The sequence below is a fragment of the Linderina pennispora genome (assembly GCF_002104995.1).
Source record: "Linderina pennispora strain ATCC 12442 chromosome Unknown DL89scaffold_1, whole genome shotgun sequence".
NCBI classification, from domain to species: domain Eukaryota; kingdom Fungi; phylum Kickxellomycota; class Kickxellomycetes; order Kickxellales; family Kickxellaceae; genus Linderina; species Linderina pennispora.
Genome location: NW_024468249.1, coordinates 2,129,517 through 2,149,867, shown reverse-complemented (window position 1 = coordinate 2,149,867; position 20,351 = coordinate 2,129,517). Strand labels below are relative to the sequence as shown.

The window sequence follows — 20,351 nt, the reverse complement described above, 5'->3', positions numbered from 1 at the left end:
TTGTTGTGATTTCCTCCCCCTTGCTGCCCAAGATCAGAAATCCCTTTTGCTCCGGACACTCTTGTCCACGCATAGTTTCGAACCTACCAGTATTTCTGCGAGGGTACACGGTTTTTGCCTTGGCGCCGATCGCTTCTAGCCTTCGTCCCCCAACGTCCAACCCGCCTCACACTATTGCGGCGCATAAAGGAGAGAAGAAAAGAAAACTTTTGCCTCTCTGTCTGTCTGTCTACAATCCTTTTCCATTATTACCAGCCCCAGCCTCCTTACCAGCCCAGCGGAGCACCTGTATTCTAATAGCACTATGCCGCCACTTGAGAAGCGTATTCCAACAGTTGTCGCAGTGGCAGGAACCGAGCACGGCCGGCGAGGCGGACACCTAGTAACAGACCCGGCATCGGAGCTCGGCGAAATGCCCGTAAAGGCGAAACCGCGGCCATCAGACGCAGTCACAAAACAGAAGCGTCTGCGTAGGCGACGCGCGTCCCTCAAGGCTGGCGCAGATACCAATGCCAATGCCAATGTTGATGTCGACGTCGACGTCGACGGCCGGCCAATTCAGCGCCTCACGTCGACAAAAAAGAACGTGGTGCTGAATACGCGTAACCGCTTCATTATCTGGCTGGCCAACAACGAGCTGCATGTATCGGTAACGCTGCTAGCCATCGTTCATGGCTTCTACTGGCTTGGGTACGAGTGGCCGCTGCTGTGGATTTCAATGAACCACAAAGCTAAGGGCGCGGATGATGTCGGTGTCGGGAGCGAAAAGTACGTCCGTGGCGTGCACGACTTCAAATTCGTGTTCTATTGGATCGTGCAGCTGATTGCCATTCGGTCAGTCCTTGCTCCATCCACATCCTACCAGCGATCCCCCGGTTCTTGGGCATTACCAATGAGCGCAAGCAGCGCAGGTTCGGCGAGATGGGATGGACGTTTTCGTATATTTGCGTTACGTGGACCATCGGGTTCAAGGTGTGGATGGAGTCGCCCTACTATATGAACACAGCGAATCTGTACGCGAACTATCCCGACGACCACATTATGATGCCGTATGGCCTCAAGTGGTTCTATCTGGTGCAGGCGGCGTTCTGGCTGTCGAACGTCTACACTATTCACGTCGAGGAGCGTCGCAAGGACCACGTCGAGATGCTGACACACCACGTGGCGACCATTGTCCTTGTTCTGCTCTCGTACACGTTCCATTTCACCCGCTTTGGCCACGCATTTATGCTGATCATGGACTTGCCCGACATCTTCCTGACGTCAGCCAAGATGTTCCGCTACCTCGAGCATGAGGTGATTCCGAACGCCCTGTTTGGCATCTTCAGCCTGTCATGGGTCGCCACCAAGCACGTTGTCTGCCTGAAAATGATGATCTCGATCTGGACCCAGGGCACCAAGCTGATTCCTGAGGAGAGGCGCTTCCCCCACTACCCGAACTCGTATGCCTCGTACCCTATCGTTAGCGTCCTGTGGGTCTTCCTGTGCGTGCTGCAGGTTGTTTTGCTGTACTGGTTCTACCTGCTCCTGCGTGTCCTCAACCGTGTGCTGATCAAAGGCGAGAATGTTGACGACAATCGCTCGGACGATGAAGGCAGCGACAACGAGGATGACACCAGAGACAACGCTGAGCACAGCACTGACAGCGGCGTCGACATTAATGAAGAACCACACTCGGACCGCCGGCAATCGTGCTAGTAGCAGTGCTTGCATTTCATTATTCGTGAGCTTGACCACAGTATTTTTAATTTTCTACTCTATTTCCGTCAGTTCCATTTTTTATTTCGTCTGCTCAAACACCAATTTCTGACATGTAATCGAACAAACATAATATCCAAAACATTGGCTACATCAGCTGGACGACTCGATATCCAGGTCGCCGGTCTTGAGCACCCGGTTTGCCTTCTTGCGCGGCTGCGGAGCATTTGTGTTTTCGCGGACATAGAATTTCCGCAGCATCAGAATCGCCTCGTCCTTGTAAAACCCGCCCTCGGCTGGGTAGGGTGTGCCGTCCAGTCCCTCATCTGTGTTGACATTGAGCACAGAGTCGCAGCCACCAAACCGGTCGTTGCCGCAGCCATACACAACTGACCGTATCTTTATCTGGCGCAGCGCAGACGCGCACATTATGCAGGGCTCAACGGTCACGTATAGGTCGGTTTGTTGGAAATCTTCGAGCTGGAATCCCGAGGCCAGCATACGGTCGATGGCCACAATCTCGGCGTGACGTGTGCCGTTCTTGGTCTCGTTGGTCTCGTTCCTGCCCCGCCCAACCACCTTGCCGCTATGCACAAACACACAGCCGACGGGAACCTCCGAGGTCTGTAGTGCTTCTTCAGCCATATCCAGAGCCTCGGCCATAAATTTAAGCCGCTGTTCGCGGGTTGCCATGTCATCGAGTCCAGACATTCTGAGGAGAGCGCAAAAGTAAGACAAATGAATAAATGCTACCAGGATATTAAGGATGGCCCTGGTTGGGCTGGACCCCGTGTAGAGAGCAAACGGAGCCCAAAGAAATATGGGGAGGCCAGTCACACTAGGGGCAAGTGACTGTGAACTGTGGCAGGCTGATTTAGAGATATGAAGTCTCACCACAATGGGTGCACGGAGCTAGACGCCAGAGTCAGGAATTATGTTTGCGGTGTGACTGGCAGAGCCAGTGCGGTAGTATGCCTCTCGCGCCTCTGTCTGGCGCTGGTTGTCTGCTGCCAATATACGCACGCCTTGGGCTCCTCGGTGGATTGTCGAGCTGCCCCGTGCGCCGAGTCTGCACGTGCCCACTGCTGGTCCACCTGAGCTCTGCGACGTTTTCTGCTCAGCGGTGCTGCCGACCCGGGCCACGCGCTGTCTGCTGCGAGGTCAGATGGGGTACCTTTCAGCAAGAGAAAGCCAGCAGCAGCAGCAGCAGCAGCAGGGGCATCTGGCGAATGGGGTGTGTGTAAATATCAGCAGCGCGTGCAGCGAAATTGCTCCGTGCCTGGAATGCTCGCTGTCCCTGAACAGGTATCCTCGGCGCTGCTGTCTCTTATCGCGCCTGCGATCTAGCCGCCTATCGATGCCTGCTCCTGCCGCTCTCTGGTGCACTCGGCTCTGCTGTTTCATCTGTCTGCTCACTGCCGCCCCCGTCTTTCGCCTGGCCTACCATTGCGCTGCTGGCGCTCCTGTCTTGTTTGCTGTCGCCTGATGTCATGTTTACCTCTTGCCTCCACTGGGCTGCTCAGACAGGCTGCAGCCAGGCCGCCAGGGTGGGTCCAGAAGGAAGAAAGCGACGCAGGCCATGGATGCGATGGGATGATGGGAGGCAAGGGAGGATCCGGATCTCTGCCAACTCAGAGGAGCGCATGCCTCAGCGGCCGGGAGCAGACAGCAGGGGCCAGCAGGGGCCAGCAGAGGCCAGCAGAGGCCAGCAGAGGCCAGCAGGGGCCAGCAGAGGCCAGCAGAGGCCAGCAGAGGCCAGCAGAGGCCAGCAGAGGCCAGCAGAGGCCAGCAGCCTGATTCTGCTCGGCACCACAAATGTCAGGCGTGTGCGGTGCCGGCCAAGACCAGCTGACAGCTGCCGCGCCATGTATTCGGAAGCAGCGTTGTTCTGCACTCGGGTACCTAGGGAGAGGCACCAGTCAGCAACGGCAAAAGGGGCTAGTGCAGAATGGTGGTGTTCCTGAATCTTCCACTTGCTTAGCGCCAAACAGCCGCCTCCTCCACCTCTCCACGTCTACACCGCTGCTGCCGCTGCCACTGCCGCCGCTGGCTGCCGCTGCGTATAAATACCGCTGCATCAGCGCCGTGTTTTTTTGCCTGTGTCCAATGCCCGATTAACCACTGCCCAGACTCGCCGCCTCATCCACCACCTTCCAGTCTCTCACCTCTGCCATTGCCATTCTGTCTCAGCTTCGTGCGCCTTGACACCTGCCTCCCGAAGTTTTTTTCCAGCAACCACACACTGGGCTCCGCCGCTTTGACAATCTCCCGCGCCGCTCCGCCGTAGCCTGGGTCAATCGTCCGACTTTGGGTTCGCCTACCTCGTCTGTGCGGGAAGCCGTATCTTGTTTCCACTCTGGCACACTGGGCACAGCAGCCATATAGTGACAGCAGCAGCAGCAGCAGCAGCAGAAACACTAGCAACACCAGCAGAAACACTAGCAACACCACCAGCAACACCACCAGCAAGCCCTCGCTCGGTCCACACAACTACTCGATCGCCTCCCAGACACATTTCATCGACAGTGCGCTTCGAATGAACTCGTAGTAATCCCGAGCCCCGCTTCCCCCACCCCTCCTCTCTCCAAGCAAACCACCTCCTTCTTGTCCTGCACTGCCAGCCCGCTTTCCCAGACAATGGCCCTCGCCCAAACTCTATCTCTGCCGCAGGCATACGTAGGAACACCCGCCGCACGCGATGCCGTGCGGTGCCCGGCGGCCCAGGACACACAGCCCACAGGCGCCGCCGCGGCTATCAGCCTGCCATCCGACGTTATCGATGCCATCGCAGATGCCTTGATAGCAATCGATGTGGGTGCAGCACATGCCACGGCTACATCACCATCGCCATTGTCGCCGCATGCGTCGGTGCAGCGCCTCTGCTCAGCCGCCAATCAGACACACCGCGCGCTGGCGCTCACTGCCGACGCACAGCGGATTCTGCGGATGCTGGCACAGGTCAGCCGCAACTGGCGCCAGGTGCTGCTGCACCGGGCCTGGCGCTCGGTCGAGCTCACCGGGTCCGCCAGCCCCGACGCCCAGACCATCCACGCTTTTGCCGGCGGGTGTGCGCGTCGGCTGGCAGTGCCATGGGGCGCGATGGCGGCGCCGGTCTCATGGCTGACTCAGGCTGCCCATTCCGGCAAGCAGCTCGAGTTCGTCGGCGTCAGCCTCGACTCGGCGCGCCAGCCAGACCGCACCCACATTGACCGGCTCGACGCGATCTTTGGCACCCAGGTGTGGCCACGCGTCGAGCACCTCGACATGTCGTTCATGCCGCTGATCTCGTACCACGGCCTGGCTGCACACATCCAGCGCACGATGCCGGAGCTGGCCACCATGCGGATCGGCGGGTATGTGCCGGCCACGGCGCTGGCCGATATCCTCGGATCCAGCCTGCACCTCAGGTCGCTGGAGATCTCGGCCAGCGTGTGGGCAAACAGCGGTGGATCGGTCAGCACGCTGCGTCGCAGCTCGGCGTCGTCGTGGAGGTCGTCGACGTCGACCGTGGTGCCGCCTGCATTTGGCGATGCTGACGACGCAGAGGCAGCTGTGACCAGCACGCCCAGCGATGCCGATGGCGACCGTCTCGAGCCGTGCTCGTCGTTGGACACGCTGGCAGTAACAGGCGAGGCACTGCGCGCACCCCCGGTTCTGTCGTTTGCTGTCAACCACGCTGCAACCCTGACCACGCTGCATCTCCTCGAGAGCGACTACAAGATCATGAGCATGCTGCGGGTTGGCCGCGTTGACGAACGACACCAGGTATCGGTCGAGTACGGCTCGTCCATCATGGTTCTGCGGCGCAACACCAACGCCGCCAGCACCACCAGCACCACCAGCAGCGGCAATTCAATGACAGTTCACAGCAGCATGTGCTGGACAGCCCTGCGGTCGCTCCACATCCACCAGTACACAATGGCGCCGCGTGAGAACACACGGCTGTGCATATCGGCACGCAACATGCCGGCACTCGAGGAACTGGCGATTGGTAGAATGGAGCCGTGCGACAACCACCACCCAGCACCCACCGCAATGGATGCATCGCAGGTGCCGCAACTGCGTGGACGGTTCGCCAAGCTGGTCCGCATTAAGGCGCCGGTGTTTGACATTGGGTCGCTGCGCGCGAATGCTCCGGCACTCAGGTATCTCAACATCACAGGCACAGGCCGGCGGGATCCTCTGATACTGGTCCGTCGATGCTGCCGACTGGCAACGACATCCAGTCACTGGTCTCTGACCGGAATACCGTTGCAGCGTGCTGTCGTCTGTGGCCAGATTGTTCCACTCAACGAGTAAACTAATTTCAGCCTGATAGTAAGAAAAGCTATTTAATGGTATTTGAGATATCGAGAGAAGTACAGCACAGCGGTTTGCAAAATTAACCCCAGGCAGGTGCCATAGAGTAGTAGAATACAAGCGAGTTATCCACACAAAATGACCGAGCGAGGTTACCCAGAGTCTCATCAGGTGCAGGCGCAAACGCTGTGCCCACATAGAGAAACAGAGTGTCGCTGTCTTTGCAATCGAGCTTCGCGCGCAAGAACTTTGTTAGCGTAATTATCCTCTGAGACGTCGCAATCTTAAACACAGGCTGCTTCAGAATCGGTGCGTTCCCAATGTTGCGGAACCGGACAACTATTTTCAAGTTTGGAGAGTTGTAGTCGGGCTGTGTGCTGGTCGACCGCACAGATCCGGTCGGACTAGTGACTGATGTGCTGGCCATTTAGATGCAAACTGGCGTTGTGTAGATGTAAAGTATTCAACAAAGAGGTTATGCTCGACTTTGTGATAATCGCAAAATGGCACCTGCATCTGTAAACGTTGTGATGATGCCCCTATTATTTTGGGTGGGCAGTCTCTTGTAAGCTGGCTACACATCTCCTACTAGACGCTGTCCTTTGACTCTTTATAAACCACTCAAATGGTAGACGATATAGAATTGAGTGCATGTGGAGACTTCAAAGTGGTATGGTGTAATATAATATCACTCATTTTTTGAGTACTGGCCATCCTCAGGGCATGTCCACCTGTGCGCATCTACTCCTCTGCCATCATGCAGTAGGCGTACAAGCATTATAAGAATTTGTTGCTAAATACCATGTGCTATGTGCTAGCAGAATACCCTAAGCATGTTACAGACGGCTCCCATCGCCAGGCAGAATCTCGTTGGCCTGTTCGCATATGATCTTGAGTTCAAGCATCGCCTGGCGCAAGGTGAGTTCAAATTGGACGCACGTCGGACCCATTGCCGGCCTCTCTTGTTTTGCTCTCTGTGCCAAACTTGATGCAGCGCGGCTCGATCATGTAGTTAATGCCGTAGCCTCGCTCAGCAACAACAGCGCCAAAGCCTGTATGGGTGAAGTAGTAAGCAGGAATCAGGCCAGAGGTCGATAGCTGGTACTTTGTGGACTTGGCCAGAGCTGGATCATTAAAGAACCGTTCAATGGTATCCTTCTCGTTCTCTGTCAGGGGCTTCTCCTGAGGAAGCGGATCCAGAAGCCTGTATGCCAGCCGCAAACCCATTATGTGCCGGTCGATGCCGTTTCCAGAAGACGAAGCACGCGAAACGGCTTGGTGTTTCTTGGCAGCACGGACCAATGCCTTCATACTTGTCAAGTGAGCTTGAGGCACGATCGGTCATGACCCGCATAAAGTCAGCAGACTCTGAGGTCAGCGAGCGGGTGGCTTCGGTGCGACCATGCAGGTACTGGCGAGTGCTGGCCGTCTCGTAGACAGCAGCAAAGCTGTTGTGGAGGCGGTAGTATGTCAGCTGCAGGGCCAGCTGGGTAAACGCATCGGGGCTGACCTTGGCAGCACGCTTGATCCAGTCGGAGCCGTAGTTCATGAATCGGATTTGGCGGCTCTGGCTGTTGCGGGCCGACTCGACGAGCTCCTTGTTGGCATCCTCAATTAGGCGAGTCACACTGTTGGGCACGTCTGTAAACCGCAGGCGCCGGATGTGCGGCTGGTAGTTGGGAGTGCCCACGCTCTTTGTTGTCGGTGAGATGTACTCGGGAGCGACGTGTTTCGCGACAAAGTCCAGCATCAGCGCCGGGATCAGTGCATCGCAGGGCGAGTGTTCGCCGTTGTATCCAACAGCACCATTGCGGTCAATGATGTAGTTGGCACACTTGTCGTACCAGCGGTTGTGGCCAGGCTGGATACCGTGGCACTTGCAGCAGCGCTGGTGGGCATTGATTGAACCACGCGGGTCGCAGAACGTGGTGTCGAGTGACACGGCAAACAGCGACTCCTGCGTAGCCAGCAGCGTTGCGTTGTTTTGTGGCTGCTTCTCAAGCTGCGCATACGCATCCGACCAGCGGTCGCGGTGTCCCGCAGTCAGCACAGGCACAGCCGGGTCCAGGTCGCCGGTACTGCGGCGCTCGGTGACGTCAGCCGTGATAGCAAACAATTCGGCCTCGAGATCACCATCAAGCTTGCGGTGACCGGCGCTGTCGTACACCTCGACGCTGTACAATTGATCTTCCACAATCACAGTGATTGTACGTGCATTTGTGGTGACTTTGTCCTGCCGGATCTCGTCGCAGCCCATGCGCGGAATCCGCGTCGTGCCGAAGATCCGGGTGTACTGGTCCATAGCACAGCGGACCAGCCCGAGTCATGTCCACTGGGATTCTGCCGTCGGCAACCAAGTCCTTGAAGTCCAGGGTTTTCTGGATGAACTTTACCGCGCGCCGGATCTGGAACTCGCCGTACTCGCGGCTGTCCCAGACCTTGCCTTGGCGGTGCTCGGGGTTGCTTGGTACCAGGACGCTGGCAGGCGTTGCCAGACCGTAGGCATGTGGGTCCTCGACGAATGCAATCCAGTAGTTTGAGTTGATGCACAGGCCCTCGCGCCAGCTCAGATACGCATAATCGAACCACCACCGCTCGAGCCAGCTGTTTGGCTGCGTCATTCTCGTAGGCTATCAGGCGCTGTTGCAGCCGGTCCGCCACCTTCAGAAACTCGGTTGCCCGCTTGTGCGAGTCCACAAGCGCCGCCTGGTCACTTCCGACTATTGGGGCGATGGCCGCAAGGTGCTGGTCGATTGTCTGCTTAAGCGGCGGGATTGGCAGACGCGGGAGCTTGCTCTGCATCGAGAGCATGTGCGGTCTTGGTTCTGCGCTCATTGATGGTGTCTTAGGAATGGCGTGTAAGTGCGTGTGATGGGCTGGGATACGACGATAGTCGGAGAGACGCAGAATAATGTTTATGAAACAGACCGAGGGAGTAGAGAGAAAAGCGTGGGGGAGCAAGTCTCTTCGAGTGCACGGCTACTGCACTCAGTTATATACCTCTGCGCCCCCTCTCAATGCATCTAGCAAACAATTCGCTGGCACATGATCGCAAGCTGCGAATAGACCCCTCGAGCCCTGTGTGGGTGGGTGGTGGCAGGAGCCACTTTGCAGGTGAAAATCTCTTCAAATGCGCCGGCGAATTGCTGTCCTCCGCTGGTGCGTCTGGTGCACCCGAGAGATAAAGCTCCGACCGCCGCGTTCGCGTGAATAAGGCAAGTGTTCAAACACCTGTAGGCATGTGAAAGCAGATACCGGCCTTTGCAGCGGCGCTCACATGTCCCCATGCTCGCTGCTGCAACGATTGCCTGCTTGTCTTTTCCATCGAGTGCCACTCCAGTTCTCCACCAACCCAGGCCAATGCGCCTGCACCTGACCGTGCACTAATACAAGTTTGCTTGGGATTCTATTAATACCCAAAATGCTTCGAATTGCTACATATTGTGAAGGATGCAGTGGGTGGTGGGATGATCAAGCCGGATCGGCCGGCATTTTAGCGAGTGGACCCCATATCCAGGCACTCTCCCCTCGCGGTTCCAAATTCCGGAGCTGAAATTCTTGGAGGGGTTAGGTCGCGTATTACCAACACCTACCTGCCCCATCCCAATTGCGATACCATCCAGATGTCAGACCACGAAGCAGGTGAGAAGCGGAAGCGGGTTGTGGAAAAAGTGTCAGCAGTGCCGGACCAGCGATGCAAAGTACAAATGCCCCGGGTGCATGGCACGCACATGCTCGGCCGCCTGCTCAAAGGAGCACAAGCAGGAGACTGGATGCAGCGGCCAGCGCGACCGCACAAAGTTTGTTAAGCGAGCCGAATACGACGCCAACACCCTGATGAGCGACTATGGCTTTTTGCAGGAGCTTTCGCGCGACCACGATAACCTGACCCGCCTCGTCAAGGAGCAAGGTGTGCCTACAGGCAATGCAAGCAAGGGCAGAAAGCCAATGCAGCAAGCAGGCCTGGCGCTACTACCCTCACTCCTGACGCAAAAGAATACCGTGACGCGTGCCCGGGTGAACCGCAATGTGAGTATTCGGTATATGAGCCCCGGAATCCAGAGACATGCGCAGAACAAGACGCTGTGGTCAAAGTCACACTCGCGGCTAGTGTGGACCATTGAGGTTTCGGTGCCTGAGCTGGAGGGCGTGGCAGACAAATGGATCGAGACCGGCTTCCACGATGTATGCCAGCTTGGGGATCTGTGGGAGCGCCTGCTGCTGTTCAACTCTAGCGATAGTAAGAAGCCGGTTGACACTGTAACCTCGAGCGCTGCCGATACACGTCCTCCCCCACGCAAGCGTGCTAAGCAGGACTTTATCAAGATCAGTCTGCCCTCCGACGACGGCAGTGAGCATATATTCAAATCGAACATCCCTCGGCCAACACTGGATGCCATCAAGGCCAAGTTTGCCACTAGCGCAGTCACCGAGCTTACCTGGCTGATCAAGGCACAAGACACACCAGCAAACAAGCCGACATTTTATCGCATTGACCCCTGCCAGCCGCTTCATACCCAGCTTGTATACCAGACAGTTGTTGAGTTCCCGACGTTCTTTGTCTATTCAGCACCGCCAACTCGACTTGGAAACCACGAGATTACGATTCTCGACATCCCCGTTGCGGTCCAGGCTAGTGACTCTGAGAGCAGCGCGTCGAGCTCATCCGAGTCGTCGTCACCATCAGATTCGGAGGATAGTGACGACGAAAACAAGACCAAGGAGAAATAGGCGTTACCAGCACTGTTTAGATATTCTGTTTCTTGGCATTGAAAAACGTATACACCCCGATGTTCAATAGTGCCCTCAAATTAATTGACAGGAGCCACTTCTTATATTACCCTCCTCAGTCTCTACAATGAGCATTGTGGCCACATTCACTTATCCCCCAATGATCGCATACATGGGCACCCGTTGCTGTGCACTGGCTAATTAGCTGTATGCTCAGCAGCCAACATTCACTCGTTCGTGGGGCTCAGCCTAGCTAATATAGTCTAAGCTTCTGTATGTATAAAGGGACTATAAAAGGTCGTTAGCTGGACCACCCTGCTACCCGATATCTCACATTTATAGCTAACACCAAAACCATGAATCTACTGACACTCGCACATTATACACTTTTCTCCATCGCTACTGCCGCCCCTGTGATTGAGAGGCCAGGCTATCGAATGCATCTCCCAGCTACTGTGCCTGTTACCCTTGAGGCTGTTCCTAAGACTGCAAGCGAATGGCACGTAGATGCCATAGAGATGTTGATCCCGCATGAATGGCTACTGTGAGCAGCCCATGTATCCGCTCAGCTAATACACTGTAGCATTATTTTCTGTTGTTTGCCTTTTAGGTAATGCCAATAATATGGATTGCTCCTTTTCGTTCTGGTAATATGAAAAGCGCATGATCATGCGGCATTTTATGACAACCAGCCTGCTAATCTTCAATACCTACGTCTTCATTCGTCAAAAAAGAAAAAAGTACAGCCTGGAAGGCGATAATACCAGCGTGCGTGTATTCAACTGCGTCTTTTAAAGTGCCTTCACAAATACCGCATTGCTGTACCCAGACAGGCTGTTAAAAATACCGAAGCGTGCGCCGCATTATGAGATACGCTCCCTGTCCAATCCGCAGCAGAAGGCTGATGTGTCTGGGATGGGGAGGTTGTGGCCGCAGATGGGTAGTCATCTACCGCGCATGTGGAGAACCCTGTGACAGGTTTGATCAGAAAAGCCTTGGTAAAGGAGAAAATTATGTCTGGGCATGAAGTGCAGGTTAATAATAGGTGCATTGCAACCTTCGCGCAGCCTAATGTATTATATAAATGCGCAACAGCCGCCCTTCCAAAAAAAAATCATACCCCCTATCCTCTCTACACAATATTTTACTACTCTTTATCAGCACACATTTTTCACGCAATTCTAATGGACCAAACATACCCAGAACACATACACAGGGTCATGGAAAGCAGCCAAATTGCTGATTATTCTTCCAGGGCAGCTGGGATATTTGGTTTTGGTGTTGGTGTGCGGAATGACGAGCAGCCCCAAACACAACAGCCAACTGAGCCCGTTGGTCGACAGGGCAATTCAGGTAACGCATACTATCAGATAGGCTCCCATTACCCACACCAAATCTCACGCCATGAAAGCAGTGGCAAGGGAAACCACAGAAACGACCATTCTGAAGTAGATGAGTTTGGCATGCTTCATCTGGTGCATGAATATCTAGCAACCCAGCGTGGAACTCGAGGCACACACAGAGAAAAGATGATTCTAACAAAGCACATTACGCGGCTGAGCAACGACCCACGTATGCTTGAGATCGCAGGCTTGGCATTCTTTGCTACCCTGGATAATGCGGTGTTTCCAGGAAACGCCAAATTTGATACCAGAATTCGACATGTATACGGAAGCAACGACGGCGAGGGATACAATATTCGAGGCCGCCTGGATGATATTTACAACAAGTACAAGGCTGACGTATTTGCCTTCGAGCACCTCGCCCCAGAGACCAGCGTACTGGACACACGTACTTTTGGAGATCACTGGCTGCCGAATAGTGGAAGGAATCGTCCGTACGAGACATATCACTGGTACATCAATAGCCTAGACTGTCTTATTCCGGATGCAATGAGTGAGACGTTCCAGCTGCACGGAGTCAAGTGCAAGCTTCGTTTGCTTAAGAAATTCAGTCTCTCAAACGGCGAAACGTGGACTGGACTATGGCTTCACAATGTCGGCCGCGGCAGGGATGTGATAAATGGACCGTTTGTGCTTGCTATCTCGAATGTTGCCTACCCCACCGAGTATCATGCCCAGGTTGTCTTGCCGAAGGGTGGAGTACGTCCATCGCAGGGAGTCGGAATGAAACTCTTCGTTGAGTACAAGGAACTATTACATTCGACACACAAGAACAGCCGCCCAATATGCGACTCCGATGGGCGTGTTCGCGTCAGTGTGATATCCATCTGACCAGACATTTCGGGGACTTCACACATATGCTCAGTAGTTGGCTGCTCTACTGTACATTCAATGCGTGGCCACGAGCTGTTTCTCTTGTTATTGCATTCATCATTAGGCAACCATCCTGTACATGCCTTTCAATGTGTTATTAAAAATAAATTACTATCACACATGCATCTCATGGGGCCAACCCCACATACCACAGGTTTTGTCAGGTGGTATTTAATGGCGACATGTGTCATCGCTTTGGATCGTTCATATTACTAGATTATTGATATTGAGGGTGTATGCATGGCCAAGATGCATAGCTACTAACTTAATGGGACAATCTGGCCACAGATGACAGCACGCTGCAGCGGTATTCCAGCAGAGACCAGCGACCGGATGTCGTTGCCAGTCGGCAGCATCAGCGCACCAGTATCAGAGGATCCACCGCCTGTGCCTGTGCCTGTGCCAGTGATGCTGAGATACCTGAGCGCCGGAGCATTCGCGCGCAGCGACCCAATGTCAAACACCGGCGCCTTAATGCGGACCAGCTTGGCGAACCGTCCACGCAGTTGCGGCACCTGCGATGCATCCATTGCGGTGGGTGCTGGGTGGTGGCTGTCGCACGGCTCCATTCTACCAATCGCCAGTTCCTCGAGTGCCGGCATGTTGCGTGCCGATATGCACAGCCGTGTGTTCTCACGCGGCGCCATTGTGTACTGGTGGATGTGGAGCGACCGCAGGGCTGTCCAGCACATGCTGCTGCGAACTGTCATTGAATTGCCGCTGCTGGTGGTGCTGGCGGTGTTGGTGGTGCTGGCGGTGTTGGTGTTGCGCCGCAGGACCATGATGGACGACCCGTACTCGACCGATACCTGGTGTCGTTCGTCAACGCGGCCAACCCGCAGCATGCTCATGATCTTGTAGTCGCTCTCGAGCAGATGCAGCGTGGTCAGGGTTGCAGCGTGGTTGACAGCAAACGACAGAACCGGGGGTGCGCGCAGTGCCTCGCCTGTTACTGCCAGCGTGTCCAGCGACGAGCACGGCTCGAGACGGTCGCCATCGGCATCGCTGGGTGTGCTGGTCACAGCTGCCTCTGCGTCGTCAGCATCGCCAAATGCAGGCGGCACCACAGTCGACGTCGACGACCTCCACGACGACGCCGAGCTGCGACGCAGCGTGCTGACCGACCCACCACTGTTTGCCCACACGCTGGCCGAGATCTCCAGCGACCTGAGGTGCAGGCTGGATCCGAGGATATCGGCCAGCGCCGTGGCCGGCACATACCCGCCGATCCGCATGGTGGCTAGCTCCGGCATCGTGCGCTGGATGTGGGCAGCCAGGCCGTGGTACGAGATCAGCGGCATGAACGACATGTCGAGGTGCTCGACGCGTGGCCACACCTGGGTGCCAAAGATCGCGTCGAGCCGGTCAATGTGGGGGCGGTCTGGCTGGCGCGCCGAGTCGAGGCTGACGCCGACGAACTCGAGCTGCTTGCCGGAATCAGCAGCCTGAGTCAGCCATGAGACCGGCGCCGCCATCGCGCCCCATGGCACTGCCAGCCGACGCGCACACCCGCCGGCAAAAGCGTGGATGGTCTGGGCGTCGGGGCTGGCGGACCCAGTGAGCTCGACCGAGCGCCAGGCCCGGTGCAGCAGCACCTGGCGCCAGTGGCGGCTGACCTGTGCCAGCATCCGCAGAATCCGCTGTGCGTCGGCAGTGAGCGCCAGCGCGCGGTGTGTCTGATTGGCGGCTGAGCAGAGGCGCTGCACCGACGCATGCGGCGACAATGGCGATGGTGATGTAGCCGTGGCATGTGCTGCACCCACATCGATTGCTATCAAGGCATCTGCGATGGCATCGATAACGTCGGATGGCAGGCTGATAGCCGCGGCGGTGCCTGTGGGCTGTGTGTCCTGGGCCGCCGGGTACCGCACGGCATCGCATGCGGCGGGTGTTCCTACGTGTGCCTGCGGCAGAGATGGAGTTTGGGCGAGGGCCATTGTCTGGGAAAGCGGGCTGGCAGTGCAGGACAAGAAGGGGGTGGTTTGCTTGGAGAGAGGAGGGGTGGGGGAAGCGGGGCTCGGGATTACTACGAGTTCATTCGAAGCGCACTGTCGATGAAATGTGTCTGGGAGGCGATCGAGTAGTTGTGTGGACCGAGCGAGGGCTTGCTGGTGGTGTTGCTGGTGTTTCTGGTGTTGCTAGTGTTGCTAGTGTTGCTAGTATTTCTGCTGCTGCTGCTGCTGCTGCTGCTGCTGTCACTATATGGCTGCTGTGCCGAGTGTGCCAGAGTGGAAACAAGATACGGCTTCCCGCACAGACGAGGTAGGCGAACCCAAAGTCGGACGATTGACCCAGGCTACGGCGGAGCGGCGCGGGAGATTGTCAAAGCGGTGGAGCCCAGTGTGTGGTTGCTGGAAAAAAACTTCGGGAAAGCAGATGTCAAGGCGCACGAAGCTGAGACAGAATGGCAATGGCAGAGGTGAGAGACTGGAAGGTGGTGGATGAGGCGGCGAGTCTGGGCAGTGGTTAATCGGGCATTGGACACAGGCAAAAAAACACGGCGCTGATGCAGCGGTATTTATACGCAGTGGCAGCAGCGGTGTAGACGTGGAGAGGTGGAGGAGGCGGCTGTTTGGCGCTAAGCAAGTGGAAGATTCAGGAACACCACCATTCTGCACTAGCCCCTTTTGCCGTTGCTGACTGGTGCCTCTCCCTAGGTACCCGAGTGCAGAACAACGCTGCTTCCGAATACATGGCGCGGCAGCTGTCAGCTGGTCTTGGCCGGCACCGCACACGCCTGACATTTGCGGTGCCGAGCAGCATCAGGCTGCTGGCTGCTGCTGGCTGCTGCTGGCCTCTGCTGGCTGCTGCTGGCCTCTGCTGTCTGCTCCCGGCCTCTGCTGTCTGCTCCCGGCCACTGAGGCATGCGCTCCTCTGAGTTGGCAGAGATCCGGATCCTCCCTTGCCTCCCATCATCCCATCGCATCCATGACCTGCGTCGCTTTCTTCCTTCTGGACCCACACTGGCGGCCTGGCTGCAGCCTGTCTGAGCAGCCCAGTGGAGACAGGAGGTAAACATGACATCAGGCGACAGCAAACAAGACAGGAGCGCCAGCAGCGCAATGGAGGACCAGGCGAAAGACAGGGGGCGGCAGTGAGCAGACAGAGATGAAACAGCAGAGCCGAGTGCACCAGAGAGCGGCAGGAGCAGGCATCGATAGGCGGCTAGATCGCAGGCGCGATAAGAGACGGCAGCGCCGAGGATACCTGTTCAGGGACAGTGGGCATTCCAGGCACGGAGCAATTTCGCTGCACGCGCTGCTGATATTTACACACACCCCATTCGCCAGATGCCCCTGCTGCTGCTGCTGCTGGCTTTCTCTTGCTGAAAGGTACCCCATCTGACCTCGCAGCAGACAGCGCATGGCCCGGGTCGGCAGCACCGCTGAGCAGAAAACGTCGCAGAGCTCAGGTGGACCAGCAGTGGGCACGTGCAGACTCGGCGCACGGGGCAGCTCGACAATCCACCGAAGAGCCCAAGGCGTGCGCATATTGGCAGCAGACAACCGGCGCCAGACAGAGGCGCGAGAGGCATACTACCGCACTGGCTCTGCCAGTCACACCGCAAACATAATTCCTGACTCTGGCGTCCAGCTCCGTGCACCCATTGTGGTGAGACTTCATATCTCTAAATCAGCCTGCCACCCAATTTCCAACTTCACAGCTTTCATATAGCCATCATGTTGGGAGTTGTAGACTGAAAATACATTTTAATTAGGAGGGGCAATAGACTAAGTGGTAGCTCAAGCTCTAGTGCTCATCGCACCAGCGTTTGAGGTCGGCCTGAGTATATTCAAGCGTGATGTTGGTGCTCTGGTACGCCCTGGCCAGCAACGTCACAATGCGCTGGTAGTTGGAAATGACATCCTCCGTCATCGCCTTCCACACAATTGGCTTCAGGCGTGGCTCGTTGACAAAGTGCTTCTCGACACGCTTATACAACTGCTTCAGACTCTCGCGCATCGCACTGCTGTTGTGCGACTGGATCACCTTCTTAAGCTGCGACTTGCTCAGGTTCGGTAGGTTCAGCGGGTTGCTATTCGACGCCAGAGCGCGCTCAACGGCATCAAAGAAGTCAAGCATTTTACCCATCGGCCGCTTCAGCATGTCGCGGTTATAGGCTGCGGTCACCTTACGCTGCAGGGTCTGTGCCTGCTCAATGTACTGGTCCAATGTCGGCTTGAAGTACGGCTTGGCAGTGCCCGTACGGAACAGCTGTAGGCCGTTAAGCAGAACAAACAGGTTCTCGAGCAGCATGACGTATGTGTTGAGCTGCTCCTTCAGCGCATCCTTGTCATCCGAGTGCTTCGTCACATTCCGCTCGGCCTCACGCAGCTGCGAGTCCAGCGAATCGAAGATAAGTCGCGAGATGCGGCCATACGCCCGGTCGACGATTGTACGTGCCTCCGAGCTGCTGTTACCAATCAATTCCTCGATATGAGCAACGAATTTCGGGAAGATCCGTGCATAAGGCAGCGCGCCAACGCGCTTCTTGGTCACAAACTTTGTAGCTTCAATGGCGCGTGCTTGCTCTGAGACAAAGTTCTGGAAGATCATCTCAAGCTTGTCATGGCACTTTTCCAGGATGTTAAGCAGGAACCCCTGGTCGCTGCCGCGGCACAAACTAAGCGCTTCGCACACAACCTCAAGCATGCCGATCGCCTGTGACGGGTCGAATCGCGTGCCCATGTCGACCATCGAGTCGACTTGGGAGACTAGATTTCCAAACAGCAAGTCCAGCATGCTCTTGACCTCCTTGACGGTGCCGAAGTGAACAGTGCTGCTAACCACACCCTTTGAGTCGAGCTTGGTACGCGGTGCATCCCAGTGGCCGACGGGCCTAACGTTCTGTGTGACCCAATTGTAGAAGGTAATGTGCTCGCCAACCTTGACTTGCATATCGTCAATACCACCGTTGTCTCCAGCCAATGCTGCTGCAGCGTTTGCTTGACCACGGCGCGCAGCACGGATGTGTGCGGCGGGTACGTAGTGGAACAGATCCGACACAAAGTTCTGCTCGGCAATCACGTTGGCAACGACGTTCTTCACCGCCTTGGCGAACGCCTCGGCAGGTTGCATTTCGCTGCTCGGGGTAACGCCCATGGTTCCCGCTGTGCTGGCATCGTTGCCACTCTTCGAAACTCCTGCCAGAGCCATATGGGCTGCGCCGCTGATGCCGTCAAGGCTGAGTCTACGGTTGGATGCAGTGGAAGGGGCACCAGAGACAGCACCTACATTGGTTGAGAATGAGAACTCGGCGATCGGATTGGTTCCGCCGGCGCTCACATCATGGCGGTAGCGGAAGAAGTACGGTCGGCACGAGTCCACCAGTTCCTTGGTCTGTCGGGTATATAGCTGGTTCATACACTGTAGGTACAAGCCTTGCAGATCCTTGTCGGCTGAGGGCTTCGCCTCCTTGAGCCAGAGTGTGAGTCCAACATACTTGATCACTTCCTTATGTACCGGATCAGGACCAGACAGCAGGCGGATCCCACGAACGCCAAGACGTGATTTGTCGTTCATGACACCGTCGACCTTGAACTGGAACATGACCTTGAGGTAGTCGTACACACGCGTCGAAAAGTTGGAGCTATAAAACTCGTATTTTTTCAGCTTCTCATGGGTAGCCTCCAGCCCACCGAGATTTCCGCTGGGCGTTGTTCCTAGCATGCGCTTCAGCGAGGCCGCCACGCGCTCGACACGCTCAATGCCGGAGGTGGTCTCGAGAGATTCGTTTCGCAAAGTCTGCAGCTCCTCCTCCGATAGTGTGATGGTCTTTAGGATCTTCTCTAGCTCCACAAGTAGCCGCTGCTGGTTTTCCTCCTCGATCTTCAGGTTCTCGTTCTCCAGCTGGATCTTGCGTACATCATCGTCCATTGACTCGAGCTCAAGGCTGTAGAACCGCAGCATCTCGTCCATCTCCTCCAGATGTGCAATCGCCTGGTCGAGCTCCTTGACAATCTTTGGTACTTGCTTGTCAGCCTCCAGCATATCCAGCACATTCTCTGACTCGAGCTTGTGCAGCTCGCCCAGTAAGCGCGATTCGAGCTGAGCAGCATCGATGTTGGCACGCCATCCAAAATCGCCGACCAGCTCGTCGGCAGACAGCATGAATGCCTCGTCGAGTAGTAGTTCTTCTGCGTCATCCCCGTCATCGTCGAATCCAATGGTGTCCATGATGTTCTCCGGCATTCCGTCGGATGGCTGGGCGCCCATTGGGACTAACGCCGACACATCTCCCCCATGGTCTGCAACGTACTTTGTCATGCGACGCATCACTGCGGTCTGCTCGCTTGGCATCCGGCTGTGGTGTTGACGCGCCTGCGGCTGCTGCTGTTGTTGCTGCTGCGGCTGTCTTGAGCCACTTCTCGACGCGATTTCACCATTCGCACCCACTCCTTGCTGCTTCCCCAATGCCCTGGCATCAAGCTGTGGGGTGTGCGGAGACGTGCCAGGCATCTGCTGTTGCTGCTGTTGCTGCTGCTGCACATTCTTGGCATATGCTGTCTTGGGACGATTGTTGCCCATACCACCAGCCGGCACTGGCCCGCCAGCACCGCCCGACACCGTGTTAATGTACTTTGGCGGCTTGGCCGAATACTTGTTGCAAAAGTTGACGAGCATCAGCACGAACCCCTCGACGAGTGTCGCATCAGCCGACGTGAGGTCGTACTTGTGGCTCAGGTGCAGCGAGAATCGCGTCGGCTCCTTGAACTCGATCACCTTGACGTCGTCAACACCCCAGGTCTTGCTAATTACCGCAATGTTGCCGTTCATCTTCACCTTATGCAGGCGCAGCTTACGGTTCCGCTTTACGGTGATACAGAAGATACGTGGTTTGGCTGTGCTCGAGCCCTTGGTGCTGTCGCGCTCCATGACGCTCAGCACATTGAGCAGTCGCTCGCGCCGTGGCTGCTGCCCGCCCGAGCTTGCTTTGGCTGCATTTTCTTGCGCGGCTGTAGCCTCGACGCCAATGAATATCTGTCGGCGGAGCGTGTCGGCAATTGCCTTGACTTTGGCCGCCTCTGTCTTTGAAGCCATCTTTTGTGAATGCTGAAAATGCGTGGAAATTCGGTGGAGAAAGAGGGCAAAAATACGTAGCCGCTTTGGCGACCCGCCCAGGCGCTTCTCTGCGACTGACGTCGTGATGCAGACCACACCAGATGCCTGCTCGATGGCAGAGCCGTGGCTCGCTGTCAATCGGGAACTGAGCCGATCAGTCCAAAAATCTTACCGAGAGCGACACTTTTTCGCACTTTCACAGCTGCCAATTCGCCGAACCCGCTCTTATCTTCGTACCATTTCCTTTCTTCTTGCACCTTTCCTTTCACTAGCTACAGTTCTAAG

General features: G+C 56.2%; 14 protein-coding genes across 14 annotated transcripts; 7 read left to right on the top strand and 7 right to left on the bottom strand.

Annotated features, from left to right (window-relative positions):
* Positions 1–304: 304 nt before the first annotated feature.
* DL89DRAFT_320018 (LAG1-domain-containing protein) lies at positions 305–1,832 on the top strand (the record flags this gene model as incomplete). The annotated part of the gene is made up of 2 exons (XM_040891178.1): positions 305–838; positions 898–1,832. 2 exons carry the CDS (start codon positions 305–307, stop codon positions 1,696–1,698), a joined length of 1,335 nt encoding a protein of 444 aa, XP_040747722.1. The 3' UTR covers positions 1,699–1,832.
* A 19-nt stretch (positions 1,833–1,851) lies between these two features.
* On the bottom strand, positions 1,852–2,391 carry DL89DRAFT_219224 (cytidine deaminase-like protein; the record flags this gene model as incomplete). Its single annotated transcript, XM_040884380.1, has 1 exon — positions 1,852–2,391. The coding sequence occupies one exon, from the start codon at positions 2,389–2,391 to the stop codon at positions 1,852–1,854; it is 540 nt and encodes a 179-aa protein (XP_040747721.1).
* Positions 2,392–2,539: 148 nt separating this feature from the next.
* On the top strand, positions 2,540–3,065 carry DL89DRAFT_18202 (uncharacterized protein). Its single transcript, XM_040883912.1, has one exon. It carries the CDS (start codon positions 2,670–2,672, stop codon positions 2,940–2,942), a length of 273 nt encoding a protein of 90 aa, XP_040747720.1. The 5' UTR covers positions 2,540–2,669; the 3' UTR covers positions 2,943–3,065.
* On the top strand, positions 3,066–3,839 carry DL89DRAFT_18242 (uncharacterized protein). Its single transcript, XM_040883918.1, has one exon. The coding sequence runs from the start codon at positions 3,189–3,191 to the stop codon at positions 3,660–3,662; it is 474 nt and encodes a 157-aa protein (XP_040747719.1). The 5' UTR covers positions 3,066–3,188; the 3' UTR covers positions 3,663–3,839.
* DL89DRAFT_264367 (uncharacterized protein) lies at positions 3,604–5,542 on the bottom strand (the record flags this gene model as incomplete). The annotated part of the gene is given in 5 exon segments (XM_040886216.1): positions 3,604–3,720; positions 3,746–4,110; positions 4,126–4,160; positions 5,452–5,454; positions 5,523–5,542. Coding segments are annotated over 4 exon segments (153 nt in total), but the record flags the coding sequence as incomplete, so codon positions are not given.
* Positions 5,543–6,010: 468 nt separating this feature from the next.
* On the bottom strand, positions 6,011–6,436 carry DL89DRAFT_264366 (putative autophagy-related protein 12). The gene has a single exon (XM_040886215.1). It carries the CDS (start codon positions 6,422–6,424, stop codon positions 6,080–6,082), a length of 345 nt encoding a protein of 114 aa, XP_040747717.1. The 5' UTR covers positions 6,425–6,436; the 3' UTR covers positions 6,011–6,079.
* A 335-nt stretch (positions 6,437–6,771) lies between these two features.
* Positions 6,772–8,949, bottom strand: DL89DRAFT_264365 (acyltransferase ChoActase/COT/CPT). Its single transcript, XM_040886214.1, has 5 exons — positions 8,659–8,949; positions 8,292–8,627; positions 7,297–8,239; positions 6,937–7,271; positions 6,772–6,905 (listed from the first exon to the last, which is right to left on the bottom strand). Exons 1-5 carry the CDS (start codon positions 8,830–8,832, stop codon positions 6,834–6,836), a joined length of 1,860 nt encoding a protein of 619 aa, XP_040747716.1. The 5' UTR covers positions 8,833–8,949; the 3' UTR covers positions 6,772–6,833.
* Positions 8,950–9,583: 634 nt separating this feature from the next.
* On the top strand, positions 9,584–10,799 carry DL89DRAFT_264364 (uncharacterized protein). The gene is given in 2 exon segments (XM_040886213.1): positions 9,584–9,670; positions 9,690–10,799. 2 exon segments carry the CDS (start codon positions 9,621–9,623, stop codon positions 10,726–10,728), a joined length of 1,089 nt encoding a protein of 362 aa, XP_040747715.1. The 5' UTR covers positions 9,584–9,620; the 3' UTR covers positions 10,729–10,799.
* Positions 10,800–11,038: 239 nt separating this feature from the next.
* DL89DRAFT_264362 (uncharacterized protein) lies at positions 11,039–11,468 on the top strand. The gene has a single exon (XM_040886212.1). It carries the CDS (start codon positions 11,085–11,087, stop codon positions 11,274–11,276), a length of 192 nt encoding a protein of 63 aa, XP_040747714.1. The 5' UTR covers positions 11,039–11,084; the 3' UTR covers positions 11,277–11,468.
* Positions 11,469–11,857: 389 nt separating this feature from the next.
* On the top strand, positions 11,858–13,086 carry DL89DRAFT_264361 (uncharacterized protein). Its single transcript, XM_040886211.1, has one exon. It carries the CDS (start codon positions 11,913–11,915, stop codon positions 12,960–12,962), a length of 1,050 nt encoding a protein of 349 aa, XP_040747713.1. The 5' UTR covers positions 11,858–11,912; the 3' UTR covers positions 12,963–13,086.
* Positions 13,087–13,158: 72 nt separating this feature from the next.
* On the bottom strand, positions 13,159–13,556 carry DL89DRAFT_264359 (uncharacterized protein). The gene is given in 2 exon segments (XM_040886210.1): positions 13,159–13,400; positions 13,413–13,556. 2 exon segments carry the CDS (start codon positions 13,532–13,534, stop codon positions 13,265–13,267), a joined length of 258 nt encoding a protein of 85 aa, XP_040747712.1. The 5' UTR covers positions 13,535–13,556; the 3' UTR covers positions 13,159–13,264.
* Positions 13,557–14,980: 1,424 nt separating this feature from the next.
* DL89DRAFT_264358 (uncharacterized protein) lies at positions 14,981–15,658 on the top strand. Its single transcript, XM_040886209.1, has one exon. It carries the CDS (start codon positions 15,064–15,066, stop codon positions 15,268–15,270), a length of 207 nt encoding a protein of 68 aa, XP_040747711.1. The 5' UTR covers positions 14,981–15,063; the 3' UTR covers positions 15,271–15,658.
* A 229-nt stretch (positions 15,659–15,887) lies between these two features.
* Positions 15,888–16,624, bottom strand: DL89DRAFT_18005 (uncharacterized protein). Its single transcript, XM_040883884.1, has one exon. The coding sequence runs from the start codon at positions 16,493–16,495 to the stop codon at positions 16,028–16,030; it is 468 nt and encodes a 155-aa protein (XP_040747710.1). The 5' UTR covers positions 16,496–16,624; the 3' UTR covers positions 15,888–16,027.
* Positions 16,625–16,778: 154 nt separating this feature from the next.
* Positions 16,779–19,151, bottom strand: DL89DRAFT_206497 (uncharacterized protein; the record flags this gene model as incomplete). The annotated part of the gene is made up of 2 exons (XM_040884095.1): positions 16,779–17,759; positions 17,892–19,151. Coding segments are annotated over 2 exons (2,241 nt in total), but the record flags the coding sequence as incomplete, so codon positions are not given.
* Between the last annotated feature and the right edge of the window lie 1,200 nt (positions 19,152–20,351).

Coding starts and splice junctions, on each gene's coding strand:
- DL89DRAFT_264359 (XM_040886210.1), bottom strand. CDS start 13,534: ATGGATGCATCGCAGGTGCCGCAACTGCGTGGACGGTTCGCCAAGCTG.
- DL89DRAFT_264362 (XM_040886212.1), top strand. CDS start 11,085: ATGAATCTACTGACACTCGCACATTATACACTTTTCTCCATCGCTACT.
- DL89DRAFT_18005 (XM_040883884.1), bottom strand. CDS start 16,495: ATGCGCACGCCTTGGGCTCTTCGGTGGATTGTCGAGCTGCCCCGTGCG.
- DL89DRAFT_264358 (XM_040886209.1), top strand. CDS start 15,064: ATGTGTCTGGGAGGCGATCGAGTAGTTGTGTGGACCGAGCGAGGGCTT.
- DL89DRAFT_264365 (XM_040886214.1), bottom strand. CDS start 8,832: ATGAGCGCAGAACCAAGACCGCACATGCTCTCGATGCAGAGCAAGCTC. Junction 8,628..8,658: donor GGGCAACCGAGTTTCTGAAG/GTGGCGGACCGG, acceptor AGCGCCTGATAG/CCTACGAGAATGACGCAGCC. Junction 6,906..6,936: donor AGGCCGGCAATGGGTCCGAC/GTGCGTCCAATT, acceptor ACCTTGCGCCAG/GCGATGCTTGAACTCAAGAT.
- DL89DRAFT_264364 (XM_040886213.1), top strand. CDS start 9,621: ATGTCAGACCACGAAGCAGGTGAGAAGCGGAAGCGGGTTGTGGAAAAA.
- DL89DRAFT_18202 (XM_040883912.1), top strand. CDS start 2,670: ATGCCTCTCGCGCCTCTGTCTGGCGCTGGTTGTCTGCTGCCAATATAC.
- DL89DRAFT_264361 (XM_040886211.1), top strand. CDS start 11,913: ATGGACCAAACATACCCAGAACACATACACAGGGTCATGGAAAGCAGC.
- DL89DRAFT_264366 (XM_040886215.1), bottom strand. CDS start 6,424: ATGGCCAGCACATCAGTCACTAGTCCGACCGGATCTGTGCGGTCGACC.
- DL89DRAFT_18242 (XM_040883918.1), top strand. CDS start 3,189: ATGTTTACCTCTTGCCTCCACTGGGCTGCTCAGACAGGCTGCAGCCAG.